The sequence below is a fragment of the Aphidius gifuensis genome, linkage group LG3, assembly GCF_014905175.1.
Source record: "Aphidius gifuensis isolate YNYX2018 linkage group LG3, ASM1490517v1, whole genome shotgun sequence".
Lineage (NCBI taxonomy): Eukaryota > Metazoa > Arthropoda > Insecta > Hymenoptera > Braconidae > Aphidius > Aphidius gifuensis.
The window spans coordinates 3,215,666-3,233,977 of NC_057790.1; the positions used below are offsets into that span (position 1 = coordinate 3,215,666).

Below are 18,312 nucleotides of genomic sequence, written 5' to 3' on the forward strand. Positions count from 1 at the left end.
AGAAGAGGAGCCCTATTTTAAACGAGAATTCATCTAACGAATTCAAATATTTTGAATTACAAAAGTTTCATTTGAAGGTTCATTCATGCTGGATCATGTGTGTATGTGTGTTTGTGCATGTGTGAATATTTTAAAGGATGAAACTCCCTGTCGGATTTTGGTACTGATTCTGAGCAACTCGTAATCAGCCGGCATGATCTAAAAAGAGCGGTGTCTTTCAGCGCGAAGGAGCCATACGAATGATACGAAAAAAAAAAAAAAATTTATATATATTCTTATTTTGTTTTTACAAATTAAAATAAAAGACAATTTATAAAAATTAAATTGATAGAGAGTAAATGAAGAAAAACTGTATGAAAAAAATAGAACAAAAAAAAAATCAACGAATAAATTAATAATAATAATAATGATTTAATAATATAGAAATAATAATTTAAATGTACATGATGTTTATTCAATTTTTCATTTATACTGTTGTAATAATAACAGTATAAATGTTAATAAAATTATAGTAATAATCATGATAAAAATTGAATAATAAAAAAATAATGAAAATAGATAAAAAAAAAAAGATGAAGAGAGAGAAGAGAGAAATGAACTAAGAGAAGAAGCTACGAGAGTTAAGAATCACGTTTTTTCACGGCCAAAACAATTCGTCATGACGTGCTTTATTATTTTTCATGTTGTTGAACTGGAGATGTTTGCTGAAAATTAAGATAAAATTATGGATAAACACATGGTTATACTGGTTATACTTGTAAACGTGAAAGAAAAAAAAGACGAGGCACGTTCGTAAGCCAGTTGATACGTCATTCAATGTACATTTTTTGCTTTTTTTTTTAACTGTTCAGTAGCGTTTTTATTGTTATTGTTATTATTGCTATATATTTATTTTTTTCGTCGTAATTTTATTTGTTCATTTATACACGCTTCTTGATTTTGAGAATTTTTTAAGTCAAAATACGTTTAATTTTATTTATATTTTCATTAAAATCATAGAATTAAATTTTGCTTGTATATGTAAATTGACGTTTTAGTAATTTTATTTCATCATTATGTAATTTTAATAATAAAAATTTATTAAAAGTTAAAAAATTAATGAAAAAAAAAAAATGATATTTTTTTTTAAATCACGAATTTGACCTACGTGAGATAATTTAGCTTGGTGAATTGAGATTTCAACTTTGTCGTATGCAAGAAGCTGGAAAAAAAAAAAAGTAAAAATTTGTTAAAGTAACCTGATTATCGCCAACGACGCAACTAAGTAAAAAAAAAGAAAAAAAATTTACCTGACGATCACATAATTTTTTTTATATTGTTTCTTTTTTTTTGCTCTTTTTTTTCAAAAAAAAAAACTTTATTCTCTTTTTAAAATTTCTTTTCTTCCTCAACAGCACACTTTGCACGACCGCAGTTTCTACGAGGTAGTTTTCTTGGAAGGATTTCGATAAGAGTATATGCGCGCAAGTGGGGTAAGGGTGTGAAAAAAAATGTAAAAAAAAAAAAAGCGCCAAAGAATGAAACGAGAATGATGATGGTAGGTGGATAGAAAAAACGCCTCGTTAGTACGACACTCGAAAAGAGCTCGACTTGAAATATTCTATTTTTTTGCATGAGAAAAATTGTAGAAAAGTTTGGCTACCTACCACCCCCTTTATACACACTCATATGTATATTTGCACATATAAAAAATAAAGTTGTGGTGGGTGAATGATGAGGTCGACGGGAATCGAGATTTAAAAGTTTCTAGCATTTCTCTGCATGTCGATCGACAGAAAAAGGCTTGCATCTAAAAGTATAAGAAGAATATTGAAAAGAAGACACGACGATAAAATAAAAAATAATAAAAAAATTAGAAAATGGAAAAGAAGTGTTTGAAATGCAAAAAAAAAAAAAAACAAAAATGAAAAACATTAAAATTAAAATAAAAAAAAAAATTGTATATATTCACTTTTAAAATAAAAATATATCTGCAAATATATAACAGCTACATGTTTTATTGAGGGGATACATATATTTTTTCGCAATGCAACACATTATTTATTTATGATGATCATTATTATATTTTAAATATTGGTAGATCTCTAAAAAACACTCAAAATAAATCGATTATTCTCGATTACAATCCGTCTACTTATAAACAAGTCGCGTGGAAATATCCAACAAGCCGTTAGAGATGAAACTCTTCTCTGAATAATCCAAGATCTAATCTGTTTTTTTTTATTTCTGCATTTGAATTAGAACAATGGTCGTTGAGAATTTCGAGGCGCCCTCAATGATTTACTATTCAATTTTTTTTTTCTTATATTTTTCTCCAGGTCAACTTTCAGAAGTAAAATAGAAGAGAAGGATATATATGCATCAAAGTGTAGGGATAAAAATAAAAAACGACAGACGAGGATTCGATGGCGTCGAAGATTAATGAAGCGAAAATTCTAAAATCAAACACACACCCTGCCGAGCTATATAATCCCCTACACCTTCTACCACTTGAGTAAAGAACCACACAGTTGATTTTGTTTTTTTCTCAATTTATTTATTTATTTTTTTATTTTCATTTTCAAAGTTTATACACATCCTACACCATGTCTACCCTGATCGATCGTGTTTTCCGTTTGACCAAATTAATTTTAAACACCCTTGAATCCACAAGAAAAAAAAAATGATAAAACAAACATTAACTAAACAAAAAATATAAAAAACTTTCACAGCACGTTCTGCTTGATCGACTGTCTTTTTTTTTTTTTATTATTTCTAAATTATTTATTTACAATAGATTTATTTTTTCTATGATATATATCTAACCAAATATATTCACCTACAGACTCATAAAAATTTCATACATATATTAAGCTCAAAAATTTTTTTACAACATTAATCCTGAATAACATTTGCATCAATTTAGAAAACAAAAAATTCAAGCAAATTGATGACAATGACAGTTGATAAGTATTTAAAAATAAATAAATTTATTTATTCATTTAAAAGTTTATGTTTTTTTTTGTTTTTTTTTGTTTTATATATATTTAGTGTCTGCAACGTTTGAGAATCAAAAAAAAATAAATAAATAAAAAAATTGCCAGACTAAAATCTCATTGGAACTCGAGATAAACCTCAGGATGAAACAATGGCTCATAAACCTCGGGCTTCCGCAGTCAGACTTTGTATATATACGATCGAATCTCAGACTTTTTCATTTGTTTATATCTGGTTTTTTATTTTATTTTTTTTTATTCTATACCAGCGACGATAACACCCACTCGCAAACAGTACGAGTCTGTATATAAAAAATGAAAAACCTAAAAAAATAAAATTAAAAAATTTATAATATACAATAAAAATAAAATTGTTAGACATTTAGGTTTTTAAATGAGAGGTATTTATAAAATAATATAGTTTTTTTTTTGGTAATTGTATATTATTATTAGTAAACAATACCTGTAGCTGTAAATTTGTTGTGAATTTTTTTACTGCTGCAACTATTGACTCTTACTTTCAAGAAGAATTGAGCATGAAATTTTTTAGACAATTTTCCTTTTTAATTAAAAACAAGAGATACATAATTTAACAAAAAAGTTGAATTTTTTAACAGTTAAATACCAACATCTTACATAATTTTCATGAATTTTATAAAAAAAATTAACCTCATTATTGATTAGTGTTTATTTTTTTATTATTCGACCAATACTCTACACCTTTTTTATTCTAAAAAAATTCTAGAAAATATTATGATGTGTTGAATAATTATTTTTCAATAATCAAGTTTTATTTTTTCAATCCACTCATAATACGGCATAGCGTAAGTATAAATGACTGGATAATTACGATTAGAATTAATCAGAGAAATAATTCCAACAAGTACCGTTCCTCCTGCCACAGGACTGCCAGCATTACCCTGAAAAAATTAAATAATAATGATAGTATAAAAAAATCTATTAATTATTATGTAACCTAAGAAAACAAAAGTTTTTTTTTTTTATTGAATTTAAACGATGTGATTTATATATAAGGCAGTTACCATTGTCACCTGAGTGTCAGTTGATTTTGGTGTCAAACAATACTGAGTTGGATAAATAATTGTCTGTATTCCATAATTTCTTTGGCAGCTTGGGCCAGGTGTTGATCTAACCCAAAGACGTTGAAGATTATTATTTAATATTCCAGTATTTGGATCTCGACCCCAACCTGTTATGTGTCTTCGTGTACTCATATGTGTCGTTGGCATTCGTATTGATTTACAAGCAAATGAAAAGCGCAGTTCTGATGATAATTTTAAAATAGCTGATAACGAAATAAATAGATTAATAAGTGAACGTATTAAACAAATGAATATTAATATAATAATAAAAAAAATTTATCATACCTATATCATTGATCCAATGAGCACGAGGGTTGTAGTTTTTATGAAATATAACAAATGAAACTTGATGAATTTTCCAGTTTCTATTATAAGTACTTGGTATTAATTTATCGGATCCACTTAATACTTGAATGTTCGCATAAAAAACATTATTACCATCGAGAATACAACTTGCTGCAGTCAATATGTGATAATTTGAAATAATTACACCACCACAAAAATGTTCATTTCGAAATTGAACAGACACTTGATGTGGATATTTAGAAATTTCAACAAGATCTCCACCATATATTTTATCTGGTGGATTTCCATTCGAAACTATTGAAAACAAATTAAATGGTAAATAATCTCTGCAAATTATTAATTTTAATAAAAAAATACATACCAGATAGCAAAATAAATAAATATACTGTCCAAATTGGTATTAAAAATTTACCCATGGTTTTTAAACTCACGTTTCTTTTTCTTTTAATCAAACTTCGGAAAAAATTCAAATGATTCTACTTGTTTTTCGTTGGGTTAGGGCTTTTTATAGCTAGTTACTCGGTTTATCTATGACTGTGTATCCAACGAAAACATAAATCACTGATAAGCATGAACACTACGTAGTTGCTTATATAAATATTAAGATCAATATTCATTTGATTAAGCATAATTATGTGAAATAAAAATACATGTTTATTATTAGATTTATGAAACTGCTGAAAAGAAAAGTAAACAATCCTACAAATCCTCTTTTATTGACTTTGACGTGAATTCTGTTAAATTAAATTAATTTCATTTTGCTATAAAAACCGAATAATAATATACTCATCAATTTGTAATTTTATAAAAAAATATGTTAAGTCATAATTTATCAATTATTATAACACTTTGAATATTGATGAAAAATAAATCAATAAATAAAAAAAATCTGTGTGTTGGTTGAATTTTTTTTCATTTAATAAAACGAAAAATAACAATGTATATAATATAATTTTAAATATTAAAAATAATTATCAATTGTAACACTAAATTTTTCGTTTCATTTCCTCGATCCATTTGACATATGAATAAACGTAAGTGAAAATAACAGGATCTTTTTTATAATAAGGAATGAAAGAAACAATTCCAATAATTCTTTGTCCTGCCATTACAGGACAACCACCATTACCCTTAAAAATTGAAAACAAAAATCATCATTGAATTATTATGTAGCTTGATGAAATCATTAAAATTATTATAAATAATAAAAAAAATATACCTGTGTTAGTTGAGAATTTTGTTTAGTAATTAAACAATGCTGGGATGCCCTAAGAAATGTATGGTCACGAAATTTTTTAACACAATTTGAAGAGGCCATTGTTTCAACAAATAAACGCTGAAGTTCATTTGTCATGATTCCAGTCACTGGATTTATACCCCAACCCGTTACACGTACAGTATTACTTGGAGTTTTTGTTGGCATTGAAACTGCTTTAGATAACACACTAAAATTAATTTCTGATGACAATTTAAGAATTGCTGAAAATTAAAAAAAAAAACGTATATCTATATGAATTCAAAAATGTATTATAAATTAGCAAATAAAAATCATCATGAAACAAATACCTATGTCATTGATCCAATTATTGTATGGATCGTAACCTTCGTGAAATATTACATACGCAACTTGATAAATTTTTCTAAGATCGTTATAGCTTGGTTTCAGTTGGTCAGTCTTACTTAACACTTGGATATTTGCATATACAACATAACGATCAGCCATCACACAATTTGCTGCTGTTAAAATGTGATATTGTGAAATTATTGCACCATTACAAAAATGATAATTATGATATTGCACTGATACGTGATAGGGATATTTTACAATCGATGTATCTTCACCACCAAATATTTTTTTTGGTAAATTTCCATTCACGACTAATCAACAATAAATAAAGAAAAAAAATTATTAAAATATATGCCAAACAATTGAAATAAATATACTTACCTAAAATAAAAAAACATAAACATATTTTCCAAATAATAATGTTGACTTTACGCATGATTTTTTATAACGACTTATTTTTTAGAATCTACTTTGTTATAAAATTTGAATTAATATATATTTTTCATTTGTCAAGTTGTTTCTTCTTATATAGGTGCGTATGTCAGACAGAATATATTCACTCTGTTTATCTATATTTACCCACTAAAAATTTATTAATCTCATCTTGACTGATTGTCTAATTTTTAAAATGATATTTATTTTCAGATAAAAAAAATTTTTGCTGAATAAAATATATTTTTTTTATTTAAGATATCAAATTTATCAACGTTATTTAAAAAAAAATGTGTATAAATTAAAAAACATGGCTAAATTTAAATTATTATTTGCAGTTTTATAATTTCGTCATGATTTAAAATATTAAAAAAACTGAACTAAAAAAAATTTTATACATTATACTAAATTAAAATCAAATTCAACAATTACTCAAATTATAGATAACAATTTTTTTCTTTTTTGTTTACTCAAACAATATAGATGTGTTTGTTATTCTGAGGGTATAGTCATAACTGTGTACTCAAAGATATCATTTACAATTTTATCGTCAATAAAAATGGCAAGTATAAATCTATTATATTCAAAAATTAAAAAAAATATTCTTATATAATTCAAAATGTCATACTTGAATTTTTGTATTGCCATTTTATAATTTGAGCCTTAAAAAATTAAAGATAAAAAAATAAAAAATATTCGAAAAAACAATGTGATAATAGAGTAATGTTTTATCATGCTTTGTGGTGGTAGCAATAACAAATATGTATGTATGTTTTTGTATTGTGTATAGACGATTGGTGTACAGAGGAGTGGTTTAGACTACCTCTTTCAAGCAAAGGGACACTAGTAGTCCAGAGTGGGACGTATCAAAATGAGGGTAGCAAAAATAGAAAAGGAGATAAAGAGAGAGAGAGGCCACAGCCGGACAACGTGACGTGTATTCGAGGGAAGATAATGATCGGTCTTTTGTTTCCGTTTCATCCCTCGTATCACACCTTGCTCTGAACCCCACAACAACTCGTAAATTCTATATGTACTTTGCCTTCAATTTATTATCCTCAACATAATAAATATGCTAATTTAATTTAAGGATTTTTAACCATTATACATATGCTTGAAAAATATTTCTACTCATATAGCTTCAATATCTATTGAAGCTATTAAAAATCATTAAAAATAAATTATATTTTCTTTTATAATAAATTTTTTTAATTCATTAAAATTAATTTTTTCTTTTTTCCAACGTTTACAACAATAATCAAAATGTATTTTAGCATTTCTAGAATAAATGTTGGTTTATCTGTATATAATAAACCCGGACATTCCATCGAGGTAAAATACTCAAGTTCTTATCTCAACGACCAGTAACAACTGGTTAGCCTGGTGACTGCAAACTCCACACCAGCCAGTATCGATCGTAACCAGTTTAAATGCAGACAAAATATAAGGTTTAATAATAATAATAAATAAATAAAATACTATTACTTTTTTTCGTTATTGTCTCGTGCATACAGTAAGTTTTTTAAATTCCAGGATAATTTTTTAAACATTAAAATAAAAATAAATATATAATGTAACAAAAATTTTGTTAAAATAATAATGGTTGTTGGGTTGAGACACGAAAAATTTTGTCACCACTATACTGACAACCTGTTATTGGTTAGCTTAATTGTATAGGGAAGGTAGCTTGTGCGCATATTGCACTTGTAAAAATTATTCCAAACGGAAGTTGCCTGAGAGAATGACATTTGGAAGGCGTTAAAAAAAAAAATGTTTTTCCATGAAATTTAAATTTATAGTTTTATCTAGAAATTTGTCGCTTTATTTTCTTGACATCTTGATATTTTATTTGACTCCAACAGTAATACCCAAAACTCAGTTGAATATTTTTATAAAAAAAAAATGAAAAAAAGCTTAGAATGCATCTTTGATGGTCCAGATGACCTCTCATTTCTTTTGGATAACCTTAAAAGCAAAAAAAAAATATTATAAACAACATAATAATAATGAAAGAAAAAGAGAAAAAAAAATTAAATTTTTTATGATACTTTTTGTTTTTAAATATTATTTTTTTAATTTACCTAACTTCCAGGAAGCTTCCAGCTGGTTTGATCTTGTTTGTTGGTGTAAGTCCATCACTTCAAAGTATAAATAGTCTAGTGTTTCTTTTATAAACGTAGTAAAAAAAAAAAAAACACATGCTAAAGATTAAATCTAAGGTACTACTATATGAGATTCTCATATTACCCGTTGTCAAGTTTCTTTTTATAATTTGCGACAATAAAAAAATAAAACAAAATAAGATGACTCTTTTATTCTATCATGTAAAATTAAAAAAAATTATAAAAATCATGCCCACACGAGCTCCTGTATTATTCTGACCCCGTCTTCCATAAGATACCCAGTTTTGTTATTTAATTTTTTTACATTATTATCATTATATGTCTTTTTTTTTTTATTAACAGTTCAATTTTTCATATATGCATCCACTCTGTGTGCTCTTCTATTTCCTTCCTCAATTTTCCACCATCACACACACAGACTTTTTATTTGTACTTTTACCTCTATCATTTCTTTACTTTTTCTTCAATTTCCAACTTCAAAGTTACCCTCACACGAAAGAAAAAAAAAAGTAAAATAAACGGCCCACCTTTTTTTCTTTCAACGACGACTATCAGCATTACGATTATTACACGATTATCATTACATGTCGACGAATATAACTGAAAGAAGCAGAGCAAAGAAAAGATCATAAAAAAAAGTTTAAAGAAATAATAAAATTAAAAAAAAAAAAACAAGATAAATTGTGGTTTTTAGACTTTTGTGTGTGCTCGAGGTGGATTTGAAATGAAGCCGTCCTGCGGCCATTACGACGAAGACGGTATACGCCCGTTGAGCCTTATCTCGTAATCTTAATTTCACCAGATTCCCCGACTACGAAAGAATATAATGTTACGGGCGCGCACGCTCCCCCGAGTGTGACTCGATTTCAAACGCCGATGAGCTGTTTTTTTTTTTTTTTTTCGCTCAACTTAAGACCAGTTGGAAAACAAAAAAAAAAAAAAAATTATTATTATAATTTCCTAAAAAAAATACAAATTGACGGAATGAATTTAAAAAATATAAAAAGGAAATTATTAAAATTGTATAGTATTACATAGGCATTAAAAAAAAAAAAAAATCATCATAATAATGAATAAATAAATAGAATTAAAAACTCAAATAGACTGTAAAGAAATAATCGAACATGAATGAAAAAAAAAAACCAAAAAAGAAATGGTTTATACAAGACAGGTAAAATTATGAGAATGACCCGAGTTGCGGTCACGTTTGATTCCCCTTGGTATCGAAAAAAAAAAATAATAATACAAGAGAATTCAGTTTGTATATATGGTATGTATATCTACGTAAGATGATGAATAATAATAATAAAAATAAATAAATATATATTAAACGTGAAGATGTGAAAAGGGAGGACAGACAAAGAGCAAAAATTCCATAATGCACGCCATGGGGGTGCATCTTGCAATACAAAACGGCGACGATTCGTTTTTTGCATTTCGAACGTAAGATAATAATAATAATGATGATGATGATAACAATAATAATAATAAAAATAATAATAATGAATATCTATACACGGGGGTGGCCCCCGCGGGATAGTTTATTAGCGCTCACGAGACAATGGAGGTCGAGACCCAAAAGAATGAGGGGGAGTTCAAGATAAAAAACAAGAAAACAGATGATAAAAAAAAAAAATATTAAACTTAAAAATAAGAAAAAAAAAAGAATAGAAATATACAGTGAAGGTGAGGTAAGTGCAGCGGCAGTAACATTTACAGAGAGCAGAAGCGGCAATGGAAAAAAAAAAAAAAAAATTAAGAGAAGAGAAAAAACTGCAACTAGAACGAGGGAGCAGTAAAAAAGTTGGTAAAGCAATGCTAAAAAAAAAAAAAAGGAATAATAAAATAACAGAAGATGCAAATAAAAAATGAAGAAAAAAAAAAATAGAAAAGATGCTCTGACCATATTTAAGTATGCGCGACCGCCGCCTTCGAATTTATGCACGGCGACAAATATTTCAAAATCATTCGCTCCCTCTTGCTCTCTCACTTTTTTTTACTTTAATTTTTTTTATTTTTATTCCTCAACCCCCTGTTGATTCGTGGTCTATAGTCATCCTTCTCTCATCTTTGCAGTACCAATTCGGCCTGGTAAAGTCCTCCAAATATACGACGACTACAATAATAACGCGGTGGGCCTCAAACAAAAACTAAAACACACAAAAAAAATATAAAATAAAAAAATCATGATATAAAATATATAGGAAAAAAAAATAAATAAATAAAATTTAAAATTCGTCGAGTTTATAAAACAGAAGAGCAATAAAAAATAAATAATAAAATAAGGAAGGACACAGGCCATACATCGAAAACTTGTGCAAAAGTTGCTTCAGAAGCCGAAATAAGAAAGAAAAAAAAAATTCAAATTTTTTATAAAAAATAAAAAATGCAAATATGTATATTGAAAAATTTAAATCATCTATTAGAGAGACAACAGGCCACGAGCCGCAACGTCAATATGTGGTCCAAGATCAAAAAAAAAAAAGCCAAAAGGATAAAATTTATTCGTGCAAATGTTTCATCTTGGGTAACACGAATTCACATCTATAGATTTTGATATGCGATAAATAAACAAGGGCGCAAAAGATGTATAAAAAAATAAACCGAGCATCCAACAATAATATACCTTTTTATCCACTATATTATATTAGAAATGTGTTTCGGCATTTTGGCGAATTGTGTATACATATATTTATAAAACAAAGCTTAGCAAAATATAGTAGCAAAATATTATTAGCTGTGTTGTTGTATTATAATTTACAAGTATATGTAAATGATAATAAATGTGTACATGTGTGTGACTTGATGATATAATGTCTTGTCATAGGAGTCTTCTTCTATTTCCCTTTTTGGTCACAGCTGGAAGCATTGTCGGTTGCTTCCAGTTTAAGCACGTTGAAAATCCATATATAATATAATTCTATAATTTTACTCAAAACGTATATGTATTTATTAAATAGCCTAAAGCATATACAAAATATAGATAGACCAAAGTACCGACACCCACGAGTAAATATTGAATTGTGAATTTCTCAAATACATCCGCTATTTCGTAACGGTGATTAATCATCTCATCCAAAATCGTGAATATTACCTGTATATATACAACAAAATTGAATATTGATTTTGACCAAATAAATACATGAAGTAAACCATCATCACATACACATTTGCATTTGCTAAATCATGAATTTCAAAATGATTTTAATGTCCACATAGCTAAAGGGGTAGTAATGATAATAGCTAGCTCGTATTGAGCAACAGAGAAACCAAAAAAAATAAATGAAATGAAATGAAAATAATAATAAATGAAAAAATAAAATGGAGATGATAAAAGCAGATTGTTACTCTCGATTCGGGACTTAATTTCCATTTGAGCTTGGTGATATTAGAGCACAGTGGTGTGCGGTGTCATATGCATGCAAATTTTAACAGCCAAACCATTCTCCCCCAATGGTCCACAGTATATATACCTCATTCTCCAACAAAATAATCGTTCAAAGTTCCGCGCATTGATGGTAGATGACTGTTGATGTTGCAGTGGTGGCCCATGGTGTATATAGAATTTGTTTCCGTTTTCAATGGTATTGCTCATTTTGCTTTTCGATACATATGTATATATATTAAACACACTGTACGTAGATCATGCGCGCAAATATAAATATTAATATTTAATATACCAACATGATGTTAAACATTTTCAATATTGATGCGTATATCTGCACGGAGATTTTATGTTTTATAGCTGTGGGAAAATTCATATCAGTTGATTTGACTATATTGGTAAATGTAACACGTCAAAACTATCACTGAATAAATGGATGTTGAACACATTTATACTGTATCAACATGAATATTAATATGATATACATATTCATAGATATATATGCGGACAAACTGGCTACAATCAAATCATGTATATGCATGTTTATTGATGACACATCATGGTGAGAGATTGTTTGATTCTATTGATCTTCAAATTTACATTTCAATCATCATCAAACTTTTCCAAATTTTTTCATTCTTCAAATCGTTATTTGCATTGTTCAATGTTCTCCATGGTTTCATCAATTTTTATAGAATTTTTAGGACAAATTTTTATGGTTTAATTAATTAAAAATTATTTAACAATACGTCCATTCTTTTGTATAAATGATTTTTTATTTTTATTTTTAATATTGGACATCAGTATAGAATTTTTTGTAACTTACTGACTTGTTTAACACTTTAAAAAATTTTTTTAATATGTTAAAAGTTGAAGTTAATATCAAAATATATGTATTTTTTATTTGAAATATTTTGTATTTATAAAATTTATAAATGTTGAAAAAGGTATAGAGGTACATTATGAATATGAAATTGAGTAGTTTTCTTGCAAAATTGAAATACCAGAATTTTATTTTTTACTTGTACACATGTTTAATGTATATGTTTATTATGTATATACATCATTTTATACCAATTTCAATTCAGTCACGTCAAAATTTTGAAAATATTAAAAAACTTAACTTGTCAAGTTTTAACTGTAATTTAAGTCTATCTTGAAAATATTGTTGTGCTTGTTATTTTCCATTCTAAATTTTTTATTATATATCATTTTTTATATTTTAATATTTTTTTTATACTTAAGATTAACCTTTGAACGAGTTTTGTACGTGATTTCTACTTGTCCTGAAATATAATAAATAGTTGTATCTGATGTATGTATATATGTACATTACACATGTCAATATAGATATATAGAAAAAAATAAGTATCAACAAAATGATGTTTATCAAAAGGCAAAAGATATTCGAATAACGAAAAGTATAGGGAAAAAAAAAAATAAAGTAATAGGGAGATGGACAAGAAAATAAAAAAAAAGGTGGAAATGTTAAATCCAAATGTCGTCTTTTCTGACCCAATCGCATGACATTGGATGAAAATATAAAGCGACTAAGGTTTTGTTGCAAAAGAGGGTAAAGTAAATAACATGAGAAAGTATGAAATGAAGAGAAGAATATATGAAGCAGGACAAAGTCAGACGAAGAGAAGGATGATCCTAGGTTTGAAATAGTATGGGTGATTTGCGGTTTGGGACTTGAGTCTTGGATTTGAATTTATCTTGTCCCAGCGTAACTCATCCCATGTCAAGTTTTGAACTGCCCTCTGGCCGATTGTCGTTCATTCATCCCTCGTCTTTTTGAGGACACCAAAAAGTAAAAGCAACTAAAGCCACACGTTGCTGAGAAAGGTGATTGTAAACTGGACAAGGATGCCTTTGGGCTAAAGATCCTGTCTCAAGTCATATACATAGAACGATTCATGAGCAAGTGGAAAGAGGGTTGAAGACATTGAGGTGGGGATTACTGAAGAAACCACCAACCAGTCTAAAATGTCCCAAAAGAAAGAGAGATAAAACAACCAAGTAAGAAGAGTAAAGAGGTCAATGTATGCAGATGATCTTTCTTCGCGGTTTTACTTTTCTCTTTCTCTCTCTTTTCATCCCTTTCTCGTTTTCTTTTTTCCTTCTCATTTTCCACAACTACTACAAGTACAACAACTTTAGAGAAACTGTAGTATCGATTTCGCGGCCGCGACGACCCCCTGGTGGTCGTTACGGCCACCTTTAAAGATTCCAGGGTTGTTTCGGACAAATGGTGGCCAAGATTCTTGAGAACGGATGCTCGTGACATTAGACCGATCGAATCATCCCTTATCTACATTTGCAGTAAAAATTCAAAGCTCTTTGTCTGGTAGCATGGCTTGGAAATTCGATAGTATATACATATACTCAACATTCAAACTTTAAGTACGATAAAAAAAAATAAAATAAACCTTTTAAAATTTTTTTTTATATTTTATTTTCTAAATATATCAAAGTATATACCAAAAAGTAATTTTTTTTTTCTTTTAAATATATAACAATTTATTATTTAAAAAAAATCAAATTCAATTATAATTAAATGATTCATTAGTGTCATTTTTGTTGAATAAAAATTAATTTAAAAAAATAAGTGGTTCATTAAGTAATTGACATCATTAAATGTATAATAGATATATATTCTGTATGTAAAATTTTTTTAATACCGATTTCATGTTAAATTATATTCATTCTGTATCTACATATGTATTTGTCCGGAGCCATTATTTCGAAACAAACGGCTAACGACCCAATGGTGCCCTCCCCCTGATTGGACAAATGACGCGTGATACTTTATATATATATAGATATTGTTAATGTATATTTGTGAATTTATATATGTATAATATACGAATATGAATATAATATGCAAGGGCTGTGAAACTTTTGACGTGGTTGGTTAGGGATGATTGCAAAAGATAATTAGTTGACTATGAATGAAGGTTTAATTGGCTTTGCAGACGATCTTCTAATTTCCCCTTCATTATACAACTACCATATAACATATATTCACTTGATGATGAAATCATAACGGAAGTTCCTGGGTTCACGAATACTGTAACCCTTTGACTCTGAAGACAAAGTGATTTGGACTTGTGAACAAGACTTTAAATGTGTATAAAGAGAGAGAAATCGACGAACTGAGGGGGATGATATGAATGACTTGAATGTACTCACATATTTATCATCTCTTTCTGTTGTTATATCAAGTATTTTATTCCATCTCTTTTACTTCCTTCATCTCAAAACTCAGAGAACTAGTATTCGGATATTATTAGCATTGTTAACCAACCGACTCACTGTACTATAACATAGTATATATCTTTTACTATCAACCCCTTTTTGACGCGTGAGTCTACCATCCGGTCGACGAGATCACGAAGCATACTACAAGTCAACCCCTTTCTCTTTCTCTCTTTTACTTGTCCAACTAATGTCTCAACCTCACCCCCCTTTTATATGTATATTTTACATAAAGCATATTATGCCGTCGGCGATTTGCCTTGGTTTTCAACTCTTCTGTATACTACCCTCATTGATCCCCTCTTTCTCTCTTTATCCTCTCATTCCATAGTCAAATATTAATTGCCGTGCTAACGTTATGGTGATCCTGTCAAGTGATGTTGGTGTAACCCTTTTGACGCTCTCTTACAATTCTATTCTAATATTTAAAAAGAACCATAAAGAAGATTAACGAAACAGCTTTACAACTTCACCCCTTATTGTTTTTTTTTTTTCATTTTTTTTTAAATTGACACTTATACTAGTGTGAAAAATGAATTGTTTTTGTATTGAATTTTATTGTTTTTTTTTTCACTGACGATTTAAAAAAAACTTGTTTATAAATTTAAGAAATATTTAATATATAATTATTTAAATTTGCTTCAAATGAAAATGCAATCAATAAAATTATTTATATTTATTTTATTTATTTTTCGATAGAAATAAAAAAAATTGAAGAGGCTTAAAAAAGTATATATCAGACGAAAAAAAAATACGAATGAGATCACTGAAGGATGTTGATCGTTGTGTACACCAACCAAAAAATATCTCCACACATAAATGTTCATGTACTTCTGTATGGTGGTTTAGAAAGGACACAAGGCCAGCATGACGAGTCTCGGGTTGACATTTCATTCCCGGTGAATTCCCGTACTATGCATACTAACTAGGCCTCAAGCTCTATATATACAATCAACTTGTATTATTTTATTTTTATTTTTTTTCTCTCCCTTTCTAAGCTTTTTTTTACTGTGCACTTGAGTCTGGATAGGTTGAGTAAAAGTTGAAAAAAAAATATAAAAAAGAAAAAGAAAAAAAATAGAAATAAGAAGGACATGGGAGGGAGAAGGAGGTAGAGGGTGGACGTAATGGAAAAGCATGGAAAAAGGAAGGATGGTCGTAAAAGAATGCTGTAATCACGCTTACTTGAGAAAACTCGTTGGCTCAGGGGATTGGAAGAGCAGTGGGGTTGGCCTGTACTTGACTGGACACAACCCCTTGGCGTACACTGTACAGTAGAGGGAGAAAATAGCTTATATATATTTAAGTCGCTCGACCGGCACTCTAAGTTTGTGCACTTGCCAACAGATGCAGCGACCTGTCCTTCCCAATTGAATGTCTCAATTGAAAAAAATAAATATAATTTTGTAAAATAAAAAAGTTAGTGAATATTTTTTTCTTTCAATATAACAAATGAAATTCAAAAAAAAAAAATATATATATAGAAAATAAAATTAATAGATAGAAAAAAAAAAAATTTGAAATGAGAGAATCATAAGGGGGACACGTAAAGCATGTAATCCAAAAAAAAAAAAAACAATGCATATTACATATAACGGTGATAGTCACGAAATCGAAATCAAGCTGGTTAGATATATATAAAATTCTATTTTTAAATGGTTTACTATTACCCATGGCAACAATCTTCCACGCGAAATCTAACAATTTTATTGTTGTCTAGCTTTGTTTTTTCTTGTCCCTATACTATGTTTTTTTTTTTTCTGTTTTAACTATCTCTCACCCTTGTTGTAACCTCCCTCTTACCACCTACTCATCTCACTCTCTTTATATATTTTTTTTTCTCTTTTATTCTATCTAATTTTTTGCATTTTTTATTTGCTTTTATTCCCGTGTAATTGTTGGGGCCAGTCACCACTATCGCCACTACCTTTGCCGCAGGCTTAACCATCCACTTTTCGAATGTTTCTTAGCCACGCGAACAACGTTTATGAGATCGCGCATTGCTCCAAGACTATGACCTCCCTTCATCACCCCTCTTCTATATACATCAACATCACTTTTTCTTATTTTTCTTGTTTGTCTATACTGCTACTACTTTTTTTTTCTCCTCTGATATTTACCATGAGCACGATCCACCGCACAACTAAGTAACTTTAACACATAAAATAAAAATAAATAAATAAATATTGGCTAAAAAAATATAAATAATAAAAACCTTCATATGCCTTTAAGCACGATGGCGCCGTGCAAGATATTTGTTGCGTGCAAGACCACCTCAAGACTCTCAATGAGAGGGTGTAATTAAATTCATTTAATATTTACAAATATTCATAAAACTACCCGACTTAAATACATGTATGAATAATGAATTGAAAATACAATTATTTTATTTATAACTCATTTTCATTAGATGAATCATATATATTTTCTCTCAGCGCCAATAAGTTAATGTATTATTTTACAAATTGTATAAACCCCACGCCAAATGAATCTCAACAAATTTAAAATTTACATGAATACCATAATGATATCTATCTTAAAAGGGTTAACTATACAAAAAAAAAAAGAAATAAACTAGCATCATGCATATGTATATTATACAATTTATAAAATTGTACATAATTTACGTGCTAAGTTAATCTGCACGTTCAATGTGAAACAGCGTAAAAGCGATTATGAAGAAATGAGTTAAAATTTGTATATATACATTTGTAAATGGGTGGTGGTGGTGCAGTATATGAGTGGGTGGTTTGTGAATTGGTGATAGGTATAAAGGGTTGAGGATCGGTCATAGAACGATGGTCGAGGGTATGAATATTATTTCCCAACGACAAGTTTAATTATCGGGTTAAACGTAGCGAGCACTGATTCTGATGAGAGTTCCGGATTCAAATGTGTTTCTATTCCTCTATTCTCTCCTCCCTTCCTTCTCGCCAATCCACCCACGCCCCCAATTTACAACTGAGTTTGAGTTTGAGTTCATTCTCTCTCTTTTTATCTGATGCCAACCCCCTTTTGTAATACTGTTCATTTCTCCGTTCATGTTATATAGTGGAACGAGTTGTCCCTGAATTTCACTACGTGACTGTCACCGGGACGGGCTAGTTAACTAACAGTATACGGACAGTTAGTAACGAACCAACGAGTGAGTTTTGAAATA

At 28.6% G+C, this 18,312-nt stretch overlaps 2 protein-coding genes across 2 annotated transcripts in view; both read right to left on the reverse strand.

The window, feature by feature from the left end:
* Window positions 1–671: 671 nt before the first annotated feature.
* On the reverse strand, window positions 672–4,800 carry LOC122853532 (trypsin beta-like). Its single transcript, XM_044154032.1, has 5 exons — window positions 4,797–4,800; window positions 4,364–4,678; window positions 4,019–4,281; window positions 3,863–3,895; window positions 672–704 (listed from the first exon to the last, which is right to left on the reverse strand). Exons 1-5 carry the CDS (start codon window positions 4,798–4,800, stop codon window positions 672–674), a joined length of 648 nt encoding a protein of 215 aa, XP_044009967.1.
* A 570-nt stretch (window positions 4,801–5,370) lies between these two features.
* The window catches only part of LOC122853533 (chymotrypsin-2-like), a 32,045-nt gene continuing 19,103 nt past the window's right edge, over window positions 5,371–18,312 (reverse strand). The window contains exons 2-4 of the mRNA XM_044154034.1: window positions 6,065–6,262; window positions 5,604–5,863; window positions 5,371–5,514 (exon numbers count right to left, since the gene is read on the reverse strand). Of these exons, the coding sequence (XP_044009969.1) occupies window positions 5,371–5,514; window positions 5,604–5,863; window positions 6,065–6,262 (602 nt within the window). The remainder of the gene's footprint in view (window positions 5,515–5,603; window positions 5,864–6,064; window positions 6,263–18,312) is intronic.

Bases quoted from the DNA above. Each gene is read 5' to 3' on its own strand.
- LOC122853532 (XM_044154032.1), bottom strand. The intron at 4,282-4,363 runs GTATGATAAATT...TTTCGTTATCAG, and splicing joins TCATTGGATCAATGATATAG to CTATTTTAAAATTATCATCA. The intron at 705-3,862 runs GTACTTGTTGGA...CTTAATTTTCAG, and splicing joins GTCCTGTGGCAGGAGGAACG to CAAACATCTCCAGTTCAACA.